General features: G+C 37.3%; 1 protein-coding gene across 4 annotated transcripts; it reads right to left on the minus strand.

Annotated features, from left to right (window-relative positions):
• Nucleotides 1-1,967: 1,967 nt before the first annotated feature.
• LOC137946323 (uncharacterized) lies at nucleotides 1,968-20,280 on the minus strand. 4 transcript variants are annotated; one of them, XR_011111059.1, is made up of 11 exons: nucleotides 19,907-20,280; nucleotides 19,737-19,802; nucleotides 9,662-9,742; nucleotides 9,504-9,557; nucleotides 8,945-9,013; nucleotides 3,527-3,589; nucleotides 3,304-3,386; nucleotides 2,763-2,828; nucleotides 2,566-2,687; nucleotides 2,231-2,375; nucleotides 1,968-2,148 (listed from the first exon to the last, which is right to left on the minus strand). XR_011111059.1 is itself a non-coding variant. In XM_068792565.1 (9 exons), the coding sequence occupies exons 1-9, from the start codon at nucleotides 20,129-20,131 to the stop codon at nucleotides 2,648-2,650; spliced, it is 747 nt and encodes a 248-aa protein (XP_068648666.1). In that variant the 5' UTR covers nucleotides 20,132-20,280; the 3' UTR covers nucleotides 2,385-2,647. The 4 variants fall into 4 exon arrangements, 1 of the variants encoding a protein (XP_068648666.1); XR_011111058.1 differs by having other exon boundaries at nucleotides 1,968-2,375; XR_011111060.1 differs by lacking the exon at nucleotides 19,907-20,280 and adding an exon at nucleotides 16,073-16,119 and having other exon boundaries at nucleotides 1,968-2,375; nucleotides 19,737-19,775.
• Between the last annotated feature and the right edge of the window lie 1,689 nt (nucleotides 20,281-21,969).

A 21,969-nucleotide genomic window follows, 5' to 3' on the forward strand; every position in this document is an offset into this window, starting at 1 on the left:
AATTGCATGATAACATCATTACGATATTATCGTCAATTCAACTTGCAGTCAAACCTAGTTGAAGCATATTAAACTAAAGTCGGTCACCTCATCGAGTCTGGGTTAATAACATTCTTGCCAACCTACAATTCAGTCCTTCCCAGCCCAAATTATTAAGTGTATAAAAAAGGGATCGGTAAGAATGAAATATGGATCTTTTAAATTTAGGCATTTGACTTTGGTCAGTTTTAAATCTAGAGAGATTTCAAATACATGAACAAATGAAATTACAGTCAAGAAAGTTTGAATTTATGAAATTTTAGAAACCAGTCATTTAAATGTCTAAAATGAAGAAACAAAAGCATCAAACTCAAGGTGAGTTCACTCTTAGTCGAAAAGATTAATGTTATTTCATTTGGCGAAGGAAAAAAAATTACTACAAAAGAACTGTTTCCACAATTGATAAGAAGCACAGTGACTTGTTTCCACAAGGCTAGTAAAACTTGTGTAACATAAAATTTTCGTTGCATAAGTGGGATTTGAGTAGCAAAATCGCTTCTTATGCTCAAAACTATACATGGAGTGTGTCAAATATTAAGGGCATTTTAATTATTTTATATATTCTACTGTAGGAATCTTAGAAAATTTGATTGAGTGTTAGGAGTCTATGGTTCATATTACATCATATTTTGATATGTAATTAGGGAGATGTGAAGTTTAAAGCTGTAAGGGGCAATTATGTAAATGGATACAAAAGTTAAACTGAGAAATAAATAGAAGAGGAAGATGTTTTTTTACCCCCATTGAATGCAAAACAATGCACTCTACTCCCTCAAATTTTCTTCATTTTTTTATTTTCCCTTCTAAGGTTATATTTTTACATCATATTCGTACATCGTATTCGAATTTTTACATTGTAAATCTTTTTTAGGTGATCATTCTTCTCTTCTCTAAGTTACACATACTTTCAAAAAGGGAAATTCCAAGATTTCTTCTTATTGAAGCTAAAGGTCAAATTTTATACTTCCAATTGTGCAATTCTATGTGAAGTTTGTACTCCTAGAGGGTAGTATCCTTTGAGATTGTACCAATATTATCAATGCAAGTCACCTGAGCTCCATCTTTATTTGCATCACCTCTCTTGATGTGCTAACATCATCTATCTTGTTGACAAATTTCGATTTATTGAGTGCAATTATACCTGCTACATATTGAATTAGATAATTAGAATTTAGAACCACATTGAAGTTGCTCATTACCCTAATTGCTCTTGTGTGGGGCCCACTAGCTTATAATAGACATTGTGTTGAAGTTTTTGGGAGTTTTGTTTATCTAATTGTTCTGGTTTAATATGGTTGACTCTAGTGAAGTGTTTACTCAAGTTAGAGAGAAGAAATTCAAATGGAAAAGATGCAATTACTATTATTACCAATGAAAAATTAAATGGCCATAGTAACTTATGTTGGTCCAAGTTAGTTAAGATCTATCTTAAGACCAAACACAAAGACTACATACCTTAGAGATGAACCTCATCTCCCAATAACTTGTTAGGAAATAAAAGAAAGTCAAGTTATAACTTGGCTACTTAATAGCATAGGATCCAAACTCGGAAGTAAGATTATAAATTGTGAAACTACAAAAAAAATTTGAAATTCTCTTAAATCGATATATACCTAGGAAAGTAATCTATCAAGAATTTACAAATTGTATGACAAGTTGTTTAATTTGTGTTAAATTGGATCCAAAACTCATCCAAAATGACGTACAAAGATCTTGAGTTTATTAGCTGGGAAAAAAACTTCCTAAGATGGCTAGTCTTTTTGGTATAGGCCTTGGACTCAATTTAATAATTTGAAAAAAGGTAAAACAATTATAATGAGCCGCAAATCATACTCCAAAAGGTTAGTATTTACCATCACTTAACTACTAATGAAAAATAGCTTTGGAAGCAACAAAGACAAATTTGCATAGCAAAGTTTTTGGATGGTTTAAAGTCTGAATATGATAAACCTTGACGACCTCCTTGCAAATCGGCAATTCTAAAACCATTCTCTAGTTACTAATCTTGGACAAACACACTACCTTAGCAAACATACAATCTCGGATTCTTTCCACAGCTGCCACCAACTAAACTAGTTGTCCAAAATAACTGAGGCGCAGGGGTGGTTCCTGTTAACCCCATAATGAGACCACTAAACCACAGCCCAAGTCTCCAGTAATTAGTAAAGTCATTGTGTTATGGAACACTTACAAGTGAGTACTTCTAATTAAAGCTTTTTGCGTTTAACATTTCTGCAGACTTTTCTCACTTTCTTGCAACTTCAAATCACTAGCAACAGTTCAGAATTGGTTCAAGTTTTAGGCTCTTGATTATCCAAAGTTCATTGTAAACTTGCCTGCAAGATGACATTTCCAAAGTTCATGTCCAAATCAAGAAGTTTAGACATTTCCGGAATGAAAACAATTGGTCATCAGGGGAAAAAAATATTTTTCCTCTTTTTTACTAAAACACTGAAATAAAGCAGTATTTGTTTTGTTTTGCACATCTAGTTGGAAATTCTGCTCAAAGTTTCAAAAGAGAGTTACCATTTCAGATGGATAAGTTTTTGCCAATTTAATTGTTGCAGCGTTCAAGGCCCTCATGAAACTGAGCGGCAGCAAGGGATTACTAGTTCTCCTCAGGATGCCATTTGATGCTGCATCCAACACTAGACAAATAAAAAGCACTTAGAGCAACAACGCAGAGTTCAAACAGAGGCACCTGAAAAGTAGGAGATAGCTACCTGGGCTTTTGCACTGAGGTTAAAGGTTGACCACTAAGAACAGCATCAATTGCAAAACTCAAGTCCCTTAAAAAAATAGAACACACGGTAAACATTTTTAACAATGATAATGCCTGCTTCATTCACGAATGTATTCAGTATGTAAATGGATATTCAATGATCACCGCCGAAAAGCTAAAACTTTAAAGGCCTGACTTATCATGATGATACACGACAAAGGGTGTGCAAATTATACATGGTTGAAACATAGTGACAGCTGTCATCGTAAGTAACATGCTTCAAAGGCTTTTCCTCAGGAAAGGGTCCAATTATAAGAAAAAACAAGTAACCGAAAAGGAAATGCACCCTAAAACGACATTTTTGGATCCCTACTCTTTTCTCACTAATTCCATGGTAAAAAAGTAAATCGTCAGCCAGTGCTAAAGAAGCGTCTATTTAGAGTAGTCCAATGTGAAATGTTTAGACAGGCAGGAATTAATGTTAAAGCATTAATGCTACTGCAGTTAAGCACCCGAAATAGAGTAATAGATGTTCTGCATACCTTCCTGTGACAGGAACACTATTGCTTGGCCGTGAGTCATCGAACTGACCATGATAAACAAGTTCAAATGGTCTTCGTCCATCCTGTTGCAATTTTACTTTATGAAGAGTGAATGAAGCAGAAAGGTGCTAGGAATGATCTATTACAGCACTACAGAGATGTTACAGGCATTTCAAGAATTTCAGACATGGAAAAGGTAAATAGTAATTTTTGACACAATCACCTTCTTGAATAGGAGGAACTCTGGTGTACAGATGGCACCAAAAGCCCGTGCAACATCTTGTGACTGCATCAGATCATGCCCCATTAAAAAATATTTCAGCAATACAAGTACAAACTTTTGTAGATACTTTTGTTTGCTTTTTTTCTTTTTCTCAAATGTGAGAATTATATTAACGAGGAGAAAGAATATACAAATTACATCAACAACCATCACGGCTGGCAAGAAGGAAATAAAAAAAACAGCACAAAACCAGAAAAAAGAAAACAAAAACTTGAGGAGGATCATTGGTGTCAAATTCTAAGGCTTTAATGCATGTGGGCTCTTGCTTAAATGAGAGGGTTTACTAGAAAGAAAAGTGGGAGAAGAAGAGAAGAGAGCTCGAGAGAGAAAGAAAGAGAAGTAAGAGAGATCAAAAGCACACGAGGAGAAGATACTCCCTTAGAATTAGGTCGAGCCCTTCTCTTTATTTATAATAGTTGAAAATATTATCTAGTGACAAAAGAACCTTTTGACCATAGCTGTGTAAAATAAGGACTCCTAATTTAAAAAAAAAAAAAAACAACCACGAGTACATATAAGCACAACTTTATCTAACACTCTCCCTCGAAAGAAAGAAAAGCAAGAGACAGATCAAAAGCACATGAGCAGAAGAGACCTCCTAGAATTCCTCTCCTTCCAGAGGCACCAAGGGATGTGGGTAACACAGGCAGATAGGAGGAGCCCGCCCAGTCTGGGGAGGCGAGACGCAGAGGGGTAGAGACACAGCGTGCTCAAGTCCTGAGGTAGGCAAAACTGGAGGCCCAAGCTACTGAGGAGAGATGATCAAACTTGCCACGTGAAGGAGCAATGCAGGAGTGACCAATAGATTCCACCTCAACCCCACAAAAAGGACAGAGAGGATCTAGTGATGAATTGTCGTGCCGAAGAAGATTGTTAGCTGTGAAAATCCTGTTGTGGCAAGCATTCCAAAGGAAGAATCTGACATGGGGAGGGGGGGCAAATCATCAAGTCAGCCACATGAGACTGAATCATAACATCACCAAGATCATCAATCAGCTGCAGATGGCAATACCCTCCTCATCAATGAGATCACATCTCAAATGGAAGTCCATGAACCATTAACCCAAGCATCAACAACAGAAAGGTCACGACATGTAGTAAGCTGGAGAAATGGGGGAAAGGAAGAGACAGGAGGGCCAGCACTTGCCCACCAGTCAGTCCAAAAATTGAGATTGGATCCATCACCAACAAAATACCGGACAACAAACTGGAAGACAAGGAACAAATGGTGAAATGCTCTCCAGAGGGGAGAGAGGTTGCGCCTGCTGCAATCAATGATCCATCTAACCCCAAGAAGGCGGAGCTTGGATGCCACCATTGGTTTCCAAAAAGCCATTGCGCTAGAATTAAGTTTCCAAAACTACTTGAGGAGGAGGAGAGCAGCTCTAATATCCTTAGTGCGTCTAATCCCCAGTCCACCTATAGTTTGCGACATACAAACATCATCCCAACTGACAAGATGGTAATGAAACTCATTATTGGTTCCACGCCACAAGAATCGCCTTTTAATCATATCAATGTGCTAACAAAAAGAGGCGGGGCAAGGAACAAAAGAAAGGAAGTAGTTGGGTATACCAGCAAGACGAGTTGAGAAGTGTCAATCTGCCAACTTTAGAGAGGAGCCGCCCTTTCCAAGTAGACAAACAACGCTCTAGTCTTTCAATCACCGGGGCCCAAAGCCCTTTCCATGGGCTATAGTCAATGAGGGGGAGCCCAAGATAAGTAGAGGGGAAAGTCAAGATCGAACAACCCAAAGTGTCTAGCCTCAAGAAAGCGGAGCTTGGACGCCACCATTGGTTTCCAAAAAGCCGCTGCGCTAGAATTAAGTTTCCAAAACCACTTGAGGAGAAGAAGAGCGGCTCCAATATCCTTAGTGCGTCTAATCCCCAATCCACCCATAGTTTTCGACATACAAACATCATCCCAACTGACAAGATGGTAATGAAACTCATTATTGGTTCCATGCCATAGGAATCACTTTTTCATCATGTCAATACGCCGACAAAAAGAGTCGGGGCAAGGAACAAAAGAAAGGAAGTAGTTGGGTATACCTGCAAGACGAGTTGAGCAGCGTCAATTTGCCAACTTTAGAGAGGATCCGTCCTTTCCAAGTAGACAAACAACGCTCCAGTCTTTCAATCACCGGGGCCCAAAGCCCTTTCCATGGACTACAGTCAATGAGGGGGAGCCCAAGATAAGTAGAGGGGAGAGTCATGATCGAACAACCCAACGTGTCTGCCATAAGTTATAGTAAAAGGGGATCAATATGAATTCCCATAATAGTCATCTTGCTCCAGTTGATCTTCTGGCCGGATGTGATCTCAAAAAGTCTAACCAAAACAAATTGTGTCGTCTGCAAACTGGAGGAATGGGATATCAAAGGCGCTCTAATCCGATATAGCATCAAGCCAACTAAGGTTGCGGGATGAGTATAATATGGAGGACAGGTACTCGGCAATAAGATTGAAGATTAGCGAAGAGAGGGGATCTCCTTGCCGAATGCCAAGGGAGCCATGAAAGTAGCCACAAACGATGTTGTTGAGGAGCAAGGAGTAAGAGGCCAACGAAATGCAACTCCAAATCCAAAATCTCCATCTGTCCCCAAAGCCCATATGCTGCATGACATCGTCGAGAAGTGTCCAATTCACGTGGTCAAAGGCTTTCTCAAGGTCAAGCTTGAGGACAAAGCAGGGGTGGCCCAGTTTGGAGAGGTGATTGATAATCTCTTGAGCAGCCATGGCAGAGTCCAGGATGTTTCTACCGTGGAAAAAAACACTCTAACCTTTGTGAATGATAGTGGGGAGAATAACCTTGAGGTGCCAGGCCAGGATGGGAGCAATTATCTTGTAGGGGCTGGATACAAGACTAATCGGTCTGAAATTACGCAGGTACTCAATATTTGCTTTCTTGGGTATTAGAACGACGAGGGAAGTATCAATGCTTTTGAAGATGATGCCCTGGTCATAGAAGTTGTGAACTATAGAGAGAATGTTTGTCTTCAAGGTAGGCCAACATAATCTGTAGAACTCGCCATTTTAACAGTCAGGACCTTGGGCACTATCACAGGAAAGGCCCATAACGGTGTTCTCAATCTCAAGATACGAGAAGGGAAGCTCAATGAAGGCAGCCAACGTGGGTGAGATCGAAGAGAATTGAAGATGTGAGAGCCAAGGACGGTGACTATATTCTTCCCTGTACAAATCTGTGAAAAAACTAAGGAAGGTGTTAGTAATAGAGGCCCTATCCAAGATGACATCGTTGTCAATAGACATAGAAGTAACCCAGTTAGTCCTTTGATGGGCCAAGGCAATGGCATGAAAGAATTTTATGTTGGCATCATCCTCAGCCAGCCACTTAAAACAAACCTGCTACTTCTATTGCACCCACTCGGTGTGGATCAACACGGTGAGAGAATTCAGAGTAAGAAAGGCACCTTTGCTCCTCAATTAAGTCAAGGTCAGTAATCTGAGACTCGAGGGAAGAGTTATCAAAAGTGGCAAAAAGACGACATTCCTAGGACCAGGACTTGAGTTTACTCTTGAGCTCTTTAACTTGCGAGGGAGGCTCCAACCATCAAAGTTTGTACCCCCAATAGATCCCCACCATGAGTTAATCCAGTCGGTAAACTACTTGTCAAGTAGCCATGAGTTGTCAAACTGGAATGGAGTCGGGCCCCATTTGTCAATTTTAGTATCAATCTGGATGGGCTAATGATTAGAGCCCGCACGGTAAGTGAGCCCCAAACATTTGCATAAAGTCTCAGCCACTCACTAGTGGCAAAGAAATAGTCAAGCTTCAATAGGATAGGAGGCCTTTGCCTATAGGACCAAGTAAAAGTTTTGTCAAAAAAGGCTGATCTCCTCCAATTCAAAGCTTCCAATGAAGTCAGCAAAACTGCACATAGTGGGACATATTCTAGTTGTTGGGAGGGGGGGGACAGGCTAACAAGGAAGAAGGTCAAAGAGCTCTTCCCAAAGAAAGCGAGAATCCCAATAACGGGTGGGTCCATAAATTCCAGCAAGGCCCCAAGTAAAGCCAGTACATTTGTCCAGTAATTTAATGCCGATAGAAAAGGTGCCAATGAAATGGTCCATCACCTCAAAGGAGGACTCCTCCAAAGAAGCCAACAACATTAATAGCCAGCCATCCAAAATTAGAACATCCCCATAAGTCATGAACAATGGAGTTAGATAGACTTTGACATATATGCTCCGGGTTGAGAGGGAGTGTTAAAAATTAAGTTAGGGTATTTGGTCATTTGATATATTCTGTATGAGTTTGTAGGAGTATCAACATGATTTGGTAATGTTAGAAGTCTATTGGCCTGATTTCATATTATGTTGATGTGTAATTTGTAAGATATGGAGTTTTGGGTCTTAAGGGGTATTTTGTAATTGGCCTCAAAGTCACTTAAGTGATGAATAAATAGAAGAGGGGGTCGATCACTTGCCCCATTGAGTGTTGAACAAGCTTTTCCTCCTTTTCTCTCTTTTTCTCCTAAAAGCTTATATTTTTACTCTTAGTATAACTTAAATATAATAAAATGTTTAATTTTTAACTTAGCATAATTTATATGGAGCTTTAAAATATCATGATATTTTATTTTAATATGAACTGAGATATACAATATATTTTGGACCAATTAAAAAATATTACTTATTATTTTAAAAAATTAGCCAAAGTGGGTCAGAACACTTCTTATTTGACAAGGTGGTGCAGGGCAAGGAATGAGCAAGCTTTTGTATAGCCAGGCACTTGCAATCCTAAAATGACACTATTCCTACATCAATCCCACGTCATTTTTAACCACCTTTTCCTGCTTGTTTGACATATTAGAATTCATTTCACATCCAATTTTCTTTTTGCCACATGTCGAACAACCCTAGCCATGGTAAAGAATGTTATTCTAATCAGGGTTTGGGTCAAGAACTTTTGTCCTTAAATCAAAGATAATAAGTAGGTCACCTGATTGCTAAAGACCAATTTTGGCCTATTTTATTGGCTATATTGGTTGTGCTTGCTAGAATTTTTACTTTCATTGATAATAGTTTGACCAAAGGTGTTCAATTTCGATCTGAGGTTCTTGACAATCTATGAAAAATGTGGAGTTGCATCCAATTGCCCCCACCAGTAACCAACTAGAGTTACACAAAAAAACCACTAATTTCCTTAAGCCCTCCAACTAGCAAATGAATAAACAACTTGCCTAAGTCCACATTCGTTATGCTCATCAGCTCAACCTAAAAATATTTGCCAACTCATCATTGCTCGACATGATGATTTAGAAACGCATGTACAAAGTAATTTACTCGATGCTAGTAGAATGGAGGCAGCCAATTTGCTTTATTACAAACTTACCTCATCATATAGATAAGGGAATGGATATTTGAATAGCTTAGCTTCCTCAGCCATATATTCCGGTCCATCCTGCAAGTCCAAAGTAAGAAAACGATGATAGAAAAGTAAAATATAGCAAACATTGCAGAGGATCAGATTTTTATTATCTTGTTCTAAGAAATCAAGAAATAGTTTAGCTAATGCAGAAAATGAGTAAGCAGTTGTGGAAGCAAAATTTGCCTACTAAGCAAACTCACTGCTACTCGACAGGAAAGTGTTCCTATAACCAAGAACACTTAAGCAGTCTATCATACAGAAAAAAAATTACGTTGACAAGACTTATTACATTTTGTAGCAAGACATGAAATATAAATGAATATATAAAATATAAAGAGAAACAACCGAATTCACATTGATGAAGTAAGAAATAGTTCGTGGGTGGTGATATTTGTCCTGCAGCAAAACTTCCATCCTGTCTATTGATAGTCAAACCATTCAGATGGGAGTGCAGATCTATTGAATGATAATAATGGATATGGGAATCAATGCATCAATTGCTCCAGAATCATTTAAATTTTACCTGTGGATGAGTAACCATGGAATTTGAAGAGATGGCAACAACAGCTAGTCCTTTCTGCAGTCTCACAGGAGAAACAGGTGTTACTTTCTTTTTTCTGCCATCATAATAGTGAAGATTTGAGAAACTACAGAGATTTGTGTGCATGCCAGACAACATACCTTCATATAAAAATTTGAAAGCTTTACAATACTAGTTTTCAAGTGTTTAACAAATGGACAGTGGTTGCATATAAACATCACCTGCATAATAGTAGAGGAATCAGATTTCTTAGGACCCCACTATAACTGCCAAGAAAAGAAACAAATTCCTTGTTAATCTACAGTATAAATTAGGAGAGTTTATTTTAGGAAAGTCTTGGGTTAACTAGTCTTCCTTATTAATAGTCAATTTAGAAAAGTCCCAAAGTTTGTGATTCCAACATTGGAAGTTTCTATCTAGATAGTTGCTGGAGTTCTTTTTCAGCAAGTGGTTTTCCATTTAGTAAGTCACAACACACTTGCAATTGGGAGGTTTAGTCATAGGAAAGTTCTACTTTGGTGATGTCACTTATTTTTAACAAGTTCATAAATCTGTCATAACTTTAGATCATCTCATATTCGCCTCTCCCAGTTGCGAGGTGGCAGCCTCCCCCACATGGATCCCTTAAACTCAACTTCGACAGGACGCAAACCTGGAGTTGCGGGTTTTGGTGGTGTGTTCCATGACGTAGATGCCCCCCCTCCCCATCTCATATTCTGAACCTCTGGGCGATGCTGATTCTGCTATTGCTGAGCTTTCAAGCCTCCTTCATGGTCTTCTCATCTTCCATGACCGATTTAGCAGCCCCCTCATCATTGAAGGAGACTCCAAAGTGGTGATTGACTGGTACTCTTCTCGAGCTCTCCATGGTGTCATTGGGATGTTTTCTGGATATTTTGGACCTTTTTTTTTTTCTATTTCATGTACTTGGTCTCATATTCCTCGATCAACAAACTCTATTGTTGATTCTTGTGCTAAATTAGGAATCTCGATGCAATCTCTTGTTGTAAGGGGAGGGTTCCCTTAATGTATTTTCTGTTTTCCTTTTGTTTGCAATAAAATCATTACCTTTTCAACAAAAAAAAAAACTTATAGATCTTTTTGAGAATTTAATACAAGTTTTTTTTTTTTTAGTTTGTGAGGTACCATTGTTTTTTTTCTTTTGCAGATATAATTTCTTAGTGGGTTTTTCTCTTGTATTTAGCTATTGCTACTTACAAAACAGCACAAGAAATCTCAAGTTCTTCTCTTGAAACTTGAAAACCAAGAATTTCCTAGTTGAGCAGGTAGTGGTTGGGTATCTCATATTCCAGCTTTACGAATCAACTATATTTCATCCATTTTGCAACGCTGCCCCTTTCACCCAGTGAAACTTGAATTGAATAATACCTCACAGTATATGTTATCTCACAATTAACTGTATTTATGCTTTTCTTCTTTATGTTAGAAGGCTAGCACAAAGACTAGGGGTGGCAACAAGCCTAGTTGAGCTCGACCTCTGGTATGTTCGAGCTTATCTCAAACTATAACCACCGAGCTCAAGTCTATTGAAGAGGTCAAGCCCGGCTTAAGAAAAAATCAAAAGGCTTGAACTTGGCTCAATGCAGAACCCTTGTGATACTATACCAGATTTCAGCAACCTTGAATCAGGATAATTCTGTCTTGAATAGAAGAGAGGCATGTAGTGGAAGAGAGTATGGAATTGGATGGATTTGAAAGAGAGTTAGTTCTGATGCAAGAAGGGATCGGATATCCACTTCGAAAATTTAGTCTGAAAGTAAACTTGAAGGCATGTATTTTACTAAAATACCCTTACACAGCTAAAGACATAAAATTTCTACTAAAATAATCCAAATTGATAGAAATTACCCCGCCATAATAACAATGCTAAAACCATACTACAAGCTACTAAAACTGTAAATGTATCATTCTACCCCCTTCAAAGAACCTTGTCCTCTAGGTTCGGAAAAAAATAGATATTGCAAGCAGAAATGCTCTTAAGTCTCCCATGTGGTACTAGAATCAAGAAGATACTTCCACTTCACCAATACTTCAGTCTATAGGTGCCCATTAACACAAATGTGCCGGCTGCGTGGAATGTTGTGCAGCTCCTTCAAGAGGAAGCCATCATCATCTGAGTGTACCAAAGAATAAGAGAGTCATTATCATCTTCTTAAGAGTAAAATTCCTGTAGTTTAGCCTAGAATTCCACTTCATCCCCACTAGCTATTTCATCTAACTCATCATAAAGCAATAACTAAAAAAGTGTGCACTAATGTCCCAGGCAAAGTGCTCATTGTAATTAAAACATAATCCTCACAGCCACCTGTTGCCCCTTTCCTCCTGAGTAAGTTCATGAAAAGGCTTAGACCTAATGTTGGCAGCTGGTCTCTATGGAGCTAGTTGACTTGCGGGTTGTGTGGGAGTGAAAGTGGGTCTTGGGGCCATCCCCAGGATTGGAGGATATTACATTTCTTTTCATGTATATTCACCGTCCTTATGACCTCCACTATACTATTAAGAGTAAAAGAGCTAATCTTTGTGGCCTACTCCACCTTTTGATCCTCTTGAGTGTTCTAATAATAAAAGATTTATTCGACTCTCTTGACACATGCAATGGGCTAGCCATAATCTTTATATGTTGGGTAGTCAAGTTGCATGACCCTTGTTCTATTAGCAGTTGTTTGGTAATTGCCCCCACTCAATCCAGCATGTGAAGGGCTGCACTGGTCCCTATCTTGTTGACCCACCCCTTCCTTAAGCAAATCATGCAACGTTGTCAATTTGGGTTCAAATAATAGTGTCAATGTGTCTAACTTCATGTAGACCCCCTTAAACTTCTCCTTCAACCCATCAGAGCATGTGGCCGAGGATTCCAAGGTAGTTTGTCTCAAGTTCATCATCTGGGCTTTTTGCCGAACACCTGATATGCCAGATTGTACATGCAGAGCAAAAAGCACCTGAAAGGTTTGCAATCCCTTAAACTAAACAAATATAGTACTGACCACAAGATCTTCCTCCGATAAATCTGCTAGTACCCACAGTCACTAGCCGTTTGCTCTAATACTAATTGGTACAATACCAGATTTCAGCAACCTTGAATCAAGATAATTCCGTCTTGAATAGAATAGAAACGCGTAGAGGAAGAGAGTATGAAATTGGATGGATTTGAATGTGAATTGGTTCCAATCTGGTAAGGAATCGAAGCTCCTTAAACTTTGAAAATACAGTGCTTTGGAGTCAATCCAATCTGCCTTGAGGTTGGTCAAACTGCTACTTTTATTAGCATAACTCATGGGCATACATTTTCCTAAAATACCCCCAATTACTTAAAGTCTATAACACCTCCGCCGCCCCCCCCCCCCCTCCCCCCAACACACACACACACGCAAAACCATAATACTAATGCTAAATATATAGAATAAGCTACTATAACAGTTGAATTTCTGGGAAAAAAAAAAAAACTCCACTAAGTTGTTATAATTTGAGTACATGAGCCTCTATTTATATAATAGAAGAAACAAGTAGAATCCAATTACAATCAAACTACTTTTGTCCTTTAACTGAGACTCTTCTGAGAGACCTCCTTCCATTAGACTCTTCTTAGACTCCACCACATTAATTATGGCTCTATGAGACTTCTTAGTGTGAGAGTCATGTGAGACTCTTCCATACCAGCTTTCAACACTCCCCCTCCAGCTAGAGTTTATAACTTCAGCTTGCAATGAAAAAAAAATTTGGTCTTCAATTTTCTTGTACTGAAAAAAATTCTTCATAGATGCAAAAACTTCATCTTTTGTGCTCCCCCTTTCTTGAATATTTTGGTCACATAAAAAATACCACAACATGTGGAGCAAAATACTTCTTTCTTGTACTTGACATAGAGATCTAACTTGGACAAACACAATATGGGAGAAGAAAATCACTCTTAGTCGTACAACAAAACTCGATACACCAATCAAAATGGTCATAGTCTGAAACACACCATTCAATTTTAAAGGCGAAAAAAACAGCCCAACTTTAGGGTACAACAAAGAGGCTTCACTTTTTAAGGGTAGCTCAAACACAAATTACCTATTGGGTGAAGAACAAAAGACTTGATGTTGGGCACTCTCCTATACTTTTTAGGTAGTGGGTCTAGGCATTGCTCTGAAGTGATGAAAACACAAGAAGATAAACTGAAGAAATACTAGAGGAAAACAACCTTAACAGAAAGGAGGCGACTATGCAATACTCATACTTCCAAAATGACACTTTAAAAAAAATAACTAGGGAAGACTATAATGGTAGATTTTAATAAATTTGACCAAGTATAACTCTTTTGGGGTGACCTCAATTTTTTCTGAGTTAACTATGCGGAAGATAATCAACTAAGTAACAAAAACGCAAAACTTGAAAGCAACATTAAAACAAAATATTGCATGCCTTGAATGAGCACATCATGGAGTGATTAAGTATGACCAAAACTCTCTAATTAGAAGAGTTTTTTTTCTAAAAAACTCGGATTTTAGGAAAAAAGGAAACTCAATTCACGTTAATGCATGGAGAGATAATAGGAGAGAAAATAGGAAAAAAATATAATTTTGGCAGAACTGACATTTGCCACTTTTGATATCAAAATCTCAAAAAATATAGCTCAGAATCACAAACGGTTTATTGCTCAAGAAACTAGACTCGAAGAGCTTTAAATTGATACCTAATTTGACATATAAAGATTCGTTCTTGAATCTTTTATGACCTCTTGATTTTCGTCATTTTGTAGTTTGACCCGTACCGACTCCAATGCGAATATCTTCTTAAATATAGATCAGATTGACATGAAATTTTCTCCTTCTAAAACTAGACTTCGATACCTTTCATCCAAGTATGATTTTTCTTTATAAAATATACTTATTTTGAGAGAAGGAATCTGATAGATTTCGGACTCTATAATCTGGCTGAACTGAGTACTCTTTTTTCTTTGGCCAACAAGACCATTGACTCTTTCGAGATCGATATAATTGGTTGGATAGGTAAGAAAATAGACTTACAGAATTTTCTTTTGATAAATAATTCTTCATATAAAGTCTCGTTCTTGATAGTATAAAACGCCTCGAAAGTTGAAGTTTTCTACTGTTGCTCAAACCTCTCTTACAGTCTAACATTTGCTACTTCAAATATTGATTTCTCTTTGTAGAAAACTCTGATTTCTTTTTGCGTTGGAAAGTGGACTCGAAGATCTTTACGTCAATTTGCAATACGAAAAGTTAAATAAGCAGGTGCGAACACTAAGAAAACAACGGGTACTAAAATAAGAAAGAAAGAAAAAAGATAGAATACGAACCTAATCTTCTAGAGATGATATATCAGAAAAGGATCACATTATCTCTATGGGTTGACTAAGTCAACTCACAAAACCTGCTCTGATACCATGTTGAATTTTTTGAAAAGAGAAAAACTTCATTAACTTGTTGTCATTTGAGTACATGAGCCTCTATTTATAATAAAGGAAAAAAATAGAATCCAAGTACAATTAAACTACCTTTGTCCCAGTTACACCCAAGAGTTAAACACTAAAAGATGAGTCCTAGAACAATTAAACAACTGAACATAAATAGAAGACTAACATTATTCACCTATTCATAAAAAATAAAAAAAATAGAAGACTAACATAACTAAAACACTTTTAACTGAGAATCTTCTGAGATACCTCCTTCCAGGAGACTCTTCTTAAACTCCACCATACTAATTCTGGCTCTGTGAAACTTCTTACTATGAGAGTCATGTGAAACTCTTCCATACCTACTCTTCAACAAAAACATATAAATGTATGACATTGAAAGGCATCACGGTTGAGATGTTGAGTTTATTAGTTGGGAAAGAGGTTTCCTAAGTTGGCTAGTCATTTTGGGATAGGGCTATAGACCCAATTTAACATGGTATCAGAGCAAGTACTCATATGTGGGTCTACACCTAAAAACTATCTACTTGTAGAGCCACAAAAGAGGGCCTACACCTAAAACTATCCACTTGTAGAGCCACAAAAGAAGGCCTACACCTAAACTGCCTACTCCTAAATTATCCACTTGTAGAGCCACAAAAAAAATGGTCTACACGTGAGGGGGAGTGTTAAGGAATAGTCTCACATTGATTAGTGAGTACAAAGATCTTGAGTTTATTAGTTGGGAAAGAGGTTTCCTAAGTTGGCTTGTCATTTTGGGATAAGGCCTTGGACCCAACTTAACAAGAATCAATTGTGAGAGACAGATTAGCCAAGAGAGAAATGAGAAAGATAGACTTTTGAAATTAAAAACAAAAATGCTAGGATATCGCTATGGGTGAAACTGTTGTTATTTATGTGACCCTTTCATGGAAGAAAAGAACCAAAAAGAAAAAGAAAATTTTTTTTGTTCTGAACTACACAAGGAGAGAAGAAAATTTGTTCTTTCTATTTGTTATACAATTGATAAGCAAAACAAGGGAAAGTAGAGTCCTTAAGATACAAAATAAAAATAGATAGAAACAATAGAGAAAGAGGAAGGTGCCAGGTGCCAGGAGATGCCTACACGTACAAAAAAGGCTTGCATCCATGATGGCAGCAGAGGTCAAAACCATGTATCTGTAAAAACAATAAAAGAGGAAAGAGCTAATGAGATGAAATTTTACAAACCGACATTATTCGTAGAAGTGAATTAGAATAATCACTCTCCGAAAAGAAGAGAAGAGATGAAAAGAAGAGAAAAAGAGAAAAGCAAAAGGAGAGGAAGGAGGGGCAGAATTCTCAACAAATAGTGTAGAAAAAACTAAAAAAGATAGTCAATTAAATAAAGTTCAGAGCATTTACTATAAAGTTGCTTGTTTATTTCTCTTAGGAGGAGCCAGTTTGAATAAGCATTCATAACCAAAATTTGAAATCATTATTTGGTTTGGCTTTTGAACCATGTTTGAAATAAGTGTTTGGCACTTTGACCCAGTTCTCACAGAGCCGGCTTGCAAACTTACGAGCACAGTTCAACTGGATTCAAGTTCGACTTGTTTCGACTAATGAGCTTCACTCAGTAGTCAAACTCGGCTCAAACTCAAAAAACAAAATCAAACTGAACTGAGCCGAAACCAAATTGCTCGCGAGCCGGCTCACTCCCCCTCAACAAAGACCACATCCTAATCTTCATGACACAGATAGGTCTACAGGTAGACCCCCATCTCCATGTTATGGTAGGGACTGCACATCTCTATTTTCCAAATATGGATGCCCCTTTCATGTGTGAAACCTCCCTGGATTTCATAGATGCATTGCAAGGATGAGGTAGAAGATGCAGTTGTTAGTAACAACTCTAAGCCTTTAGTGAGTAGTTGGAGTATGATTATCAATTGCCACTAATATAAGAAACTTTGGCTTTAGTTTAGGATGTTCAAGGATTTTGATGCACCTCTAACATCAGTCACATCTAGAGCTGCAGATTGGCATGATTCTGAAGAATCACTGGTCAAGGTATCAAAAATACCTGGTAGGTGGCAACTTTATTGGCATGAACATCCATTCTTAGATCCACTAGCCCCTAGTAGCTAGCTATAGTTCACTAATAAACTTGTCAGGAAAGTTGTTTGAGACATTTTGAAGGATTTGTCCTTTTATATCTTTATTTCTTTCCATGCATCAGCTGCTCCTAACAAACTGCAGTAACTGAATTGCAATAATAGCCAGCAAGACAGAACTGTTTATAAGTAACTGATTTTACTCTCAAAGGAAGAACAATAAATCAGTGTAAATAATGAATTTAGATTTTCTTCAGAATGCTTTAGGAGCATCTACGCATCATTTTATTGATCTCCGTGCCATATATATATGCTAAATATATTAGAAGTACGTGATCCTTTGGATGGCCTACAAAGCTCATGTTCTACTGTATTCTTCGGTGAAAACTGATTGAGAGACTGATTTTGCTATCATAGGAAGAGAATGAACAAGGAATATGTGTAACTAACATATTTAGATTTTTTCCAGAATTCTTTATGCAATTTTTCATTGTTCCCCATGTCATATCATATGCTCAACAAATTTAGAATTAGATGATCCTTTGGAAGGCCTCCAAAGCTCATGTTCTACTGTATTCTTCTGTCTGTCTTTCAAGGAAACAGAAAGTATTCTGACAAATAAAGTCCAGCAAAAAGGCCAAATCAATATGGTTTTTCCCATTACCAGATAAAGGCAGTCTCAAAGAAATGTATGGATAGGAGATACAGCAACTGCTTTTTAAACCCAGGATTGATAAAAGGTATGAAGTCATTAAAAAATATCCTTTCATTCTTTAAGGAGCCTTGGAGTTGCCCTCTTCGTAGGTACATATTCCAGATGTTCTGAAAAAATTTGCTGCTGCATTCTCATACCCAAACTTCCCCAAACAGAATAAATACTCTGCTAAAGCCAAGTTTTTACCTAAATGACTAAAATATGTTTTATTCTTTTTCTAACACTGGGATTTTACTTCTGACTGATGTTGACTCAACTGGGTCAGATGGATGGTTGGACGAAAGTTCTTCCTACTTGAGGTCAGCAGCATATGGCATTGATAAGTTGAAGATCCATGACCCCCTATCGAAACTTTTTTTCCTGAGCAATTCTCATAGGAAACTCACTGTTTTAAGATTGTCTAGAAGTAATAATATTTCATTCTGCTTCTGACTGACTCTGACTCCACTGGGTCAGATGTATGGTTGGACAGAAGTTCTTCTTACTCACAGACACCAGTAAATGACTTAAATAAATTGAAGATCCATGAGACCTTGTTGGAACTTTTTCCTGAACATAGGAAACTCACTGTTTTAAGATTGTCTCTCAGTCTTGTAACTGTGCTCAATTAATAAATTCATCATCATTACAGAAGTAACAAAAAGAAAACTAAAGAAATGGAAAAAGTTCCAACCATAGTCTGTGTTCTTGTTAATCCACACATTAGGGGTTTGCATCATGTTATTAGACAAACCTGAAGAAACCCATTTCTTTTGCACATTTCATCATATCCATGACTCTACGAAAAAGTTCAAACCCACACTGCAAAGCAACGGATTACACTCTATCTTGGGGGCAAAAATATCATAAATAGCTCAAGAATTTATATGCATTACTCACAAATTTCTTAAAGTTGATCCATCTTACAAGTATAAATGGACATATAGAGATACTGATGTGAAATCAAAGAAGTCAATTTCCTTAAAGCTTGTTTAAGTGAACAAATGCACATATATCCACATAGGGATGTAGATGGTATATAAACAGAATGAAATAAGTTATGTCATATAACACTCCATTTATAAACATGGTATAATGGTATACGCTATTGTCAACATATAGAACTAATAAGTTGTTCTATATATCATTATTTACCTATTCATTGAATGGTAGAATAGCTAAGAGGGTAAATAAATGGAATAATAACAAAAATAACTCAAAAAAATTATAAATCATAAAAACTATAAAAAAACGAAACTGTCATATACACAAAAGCCTAAGAACAATGACATTCGAATGTATCACAAAATCTTTAAAAGAACATTATAAAATCCTTAGAAAAAGACACTTGAATCATGTTTTTTCTCAAATATGAATTCACTCAAATATTTACCAAATTATTCTTATATATAATCAGGTAATCTGTTAATAGGGTATGGACTAAGCCTTACCTATTTTCGTTCCATATAATAGATGGTAAACTAAGCCTACTTGGGTCAGAATTTTTGTTCCATTTTTACTTCATTTAGTAAAAAATAAATGGAGGATCGAGGAAACAAGTAAAGACAGACACCACTATATCCACATCTTTTTCATGCACCCATTCCCTTCCTTCTCCATTTTATGTTTGAGCGCTAGGCCTCGGTGACTGAGAGGAAACGGAAATAGGAAGTGAAGGGAGAGGCAGTGAGGATATGGAGAGTCAGATTACTTAAAGTCTGTTAAGGATGATAACCAATAAGGCAGAAAAGGTATTCCTTTGAAGGTAAAATGGAATGACTACTGGACCATAATTGCTTCTAATCACAAAAATATGAGAATAAACACAGCAAATGCACGTGAGGTTAGCTGTTAAATAAAACTTGTCTATTTTACTTATCCGTGGGGTAGATATTTTATCTGTTGACAAATTGAAGAGGTCTGTATTTCAGTTGAAAAGTGTATTCATAGAGAAAAGTTCACCAGGGGCAAGTGATAAATGCAGAAAGAAGCTTTTGGGCATTTACCAGTAACGCGGGATATGGTTCAAAGTCATCCAACTTCCACACCTTGCTAGTGAGAGGCTCCACAAGCTAAAAGCACCAACTGATCAAAAGTTAAAGCTCCCGAAGTAATAATTGGAACAGAATAACACTACCCAGATAGTTTTTCTGCTCGGAGATGCCGGAAGTACAACCTCGAAGTCAGGAGCCCTGAAGCCAAGAGAGACGCCTTTAGACTCAGTTCTTGCAGCTCGAATTCTAAAGTCCCGAAGCGACCTCTTGAGTGGTAGGGAAGCAGAGCGTGACAAAGCGGGGAAAGAAGTTCGTTTAAGAGTAACAAAGCGCCTCGTAGGAAGTATAAATCTGCATAATGTCGAATGCAGGGCGCCTGCTGTTGGGGAGGCAATTCCGGTTGCCATGATTATGTTAAGAGCTCGAGGGTCTTCCTTATGCGGCTATCCGCTAGACGAGTTTTCACCTTCACGAACTACCGCAATTCGGAAAAGAGCTGCTTCTCGCCGGTGGGTGCGATAGCCATAAGATAACGTTTAGTTCTCTCACCACTCAATAGGAGTCTATCATCTGTTATTTTGGTTTTTTGGGAAGCCATTAGGAGTTCAAATACTCAATTTCATTGTTTAAGATATCTTGAACCTCCGATTAAGTTTTCTCTCAATTCTTACTATTAAACCCTAAATTAGTCTCACGTGAGTATAGAAATCTTGTATTTATTAGTTGGCAGAAGAGGTTTTCTAAGTGATTAGTCATTTTGGGATAAAACCTTCGACTCAATTTAACATGATATCAGAGCAAGGTTCACAATTTTCTACTACTAATTTTTGTCACTCCTTGCAAGCTTCTTGTGTTTGCTGTCTAAACCACTCAATTCTAGCATTTTAAGTTCCCTTTCATGCCTCTAGTTCTTTTACTTGCCCAATTCAATGGTGCAATATATTTTTTAGTTACTCTGGCTCTAAGTTGTTTTTATTTTGCCAAATATGGTAGATGTTGTTAAAGATTTTGTGAATTCACTTCACAAGTTAGGCAAGCATGATTTTGTTTCAAGTTAACAAACATTCTTCTCAAAGCCATACCCAATAATTTCATGGTCACAATCAATCAAGCGATTCCGAATTCCTAAAGATCTTGTTGGTCATGGACCAAACCACTTCCCTCTAACACTCATCAACAGAGGTTAAAGAAAGACACAAGTGGTTATTAGTTAGTTGATAGACAATATGTAAGAATCAATTACAAATAATGTTGTTTGCTTGGACACTGCAAAAATTATGTGGGAAACTTGTATCAAATTATACAATCAACCCTGACAATCTTCAAAAACTTTATGATATTTTTTTGGAGATGTACACAACTGAACAAGATGACAACCTCAATGAGTACTAAGTTTGTTTTTAGGAGATCTTACAAGAATGTAAACTTTCTTAAACTTCTTCTCCAACAAACATTATCTCTATAAGTTGACCTTGTCAACCCACAAGCCGTAAACAAACTTGCTTTGATACTACGTTGGAAATTTGCAAGAGAAAAAGATGGCAAAGGATCAAAGCTTGCGAACTCCTCTCCCCCTATTTATAATTAAAATAATTTTAAAAATTACATTCATATCCCTACCACCTGTAGACCCAAAGAAACTACATCCTATAGGAAACAAGTCTCTTAAAAAAAATAAAGTAAACTAAATATAATCTAATTATACCTTCTAACATCCACAAATGAGTAGAGGGGGACATGGCCACTATCCCGTTACCTTCTCCTTCATCTAGACCGGAAGCCAGGTTTTGAATTTTTTCCATGTGCCTTTCCTCTTTGATATGGACAATGACATAAGTCTAGTTGAGTTTGGATCAACTAGCTGATCTAGTTTGAGTTTTATAACACTACTTCAAACAAAATAATTATTATTGCTCAATTTAATTAGCACTAGCATGATAAAGTGACATGACTTGGATTTTAGTTATTTATATACAGAAGAAGGGCCTTGATGCAACTCATGAAGAAGTCTAGGCAACTTGAATTAGGAATTGAAAAAGTTAACAAGTACTATGATCCCTCGATACAAACTTAAGAAGGCAACTTGAGATGAACTCAAGATGATCCCAAAGTCTTGTGACTCGAGTTTGTGACTTTGCCGCATTTCTTTTGACAAGATGAAGACTAGAAGCATGAGCAGGGGTGGAGGCGACTGGCCTCTTCAACCTTTATATGCACTGACAGAAATCAAGTTTTACAAGGATAA

This window comes from Aristolochia californica, unplaced genomic scaffold (genome assembly GCF_029961685.1).
Source record: "Aristolochia californica isolate CCGP_79_NKW_82.1479 unplaced genomic scaffold, dmAriCali1.0.hap1 SCAF_12, whole genome shotgun sequence".
NCBI classification, from domain to species: Eukaryota; Viridiplantae; Streptophyta; class Magnoliopsida; order Piperales; family Aristolochiaceae; genus Aristolochia; species Aristolochia californica.

Bases quoted from the DNA above. Each gene is read 5' to 3' on its own strand.
- LOC137946323 (XM_068792565.1), bottom strand. From the start codon at position 20,131: ATGGCAACCGGAATTGCCTCCCCAACAGCAGGCGCCCTGCATTCGACA. The intron at 9,014-9,503 runs GTAAAATTTAAA...TTGGACTTGCAG, and splicing joins CCATGGTTACTCATCCACAG to GATGGACCGGAATATATGGC. The intron at 2,829-3,303 runs GTATGCAGAACA...TATTTTTTTAAG, and splicing joins AGTGTTCCTGTCACAGGAAG to GGACTTGAGTTTTGCAATTG.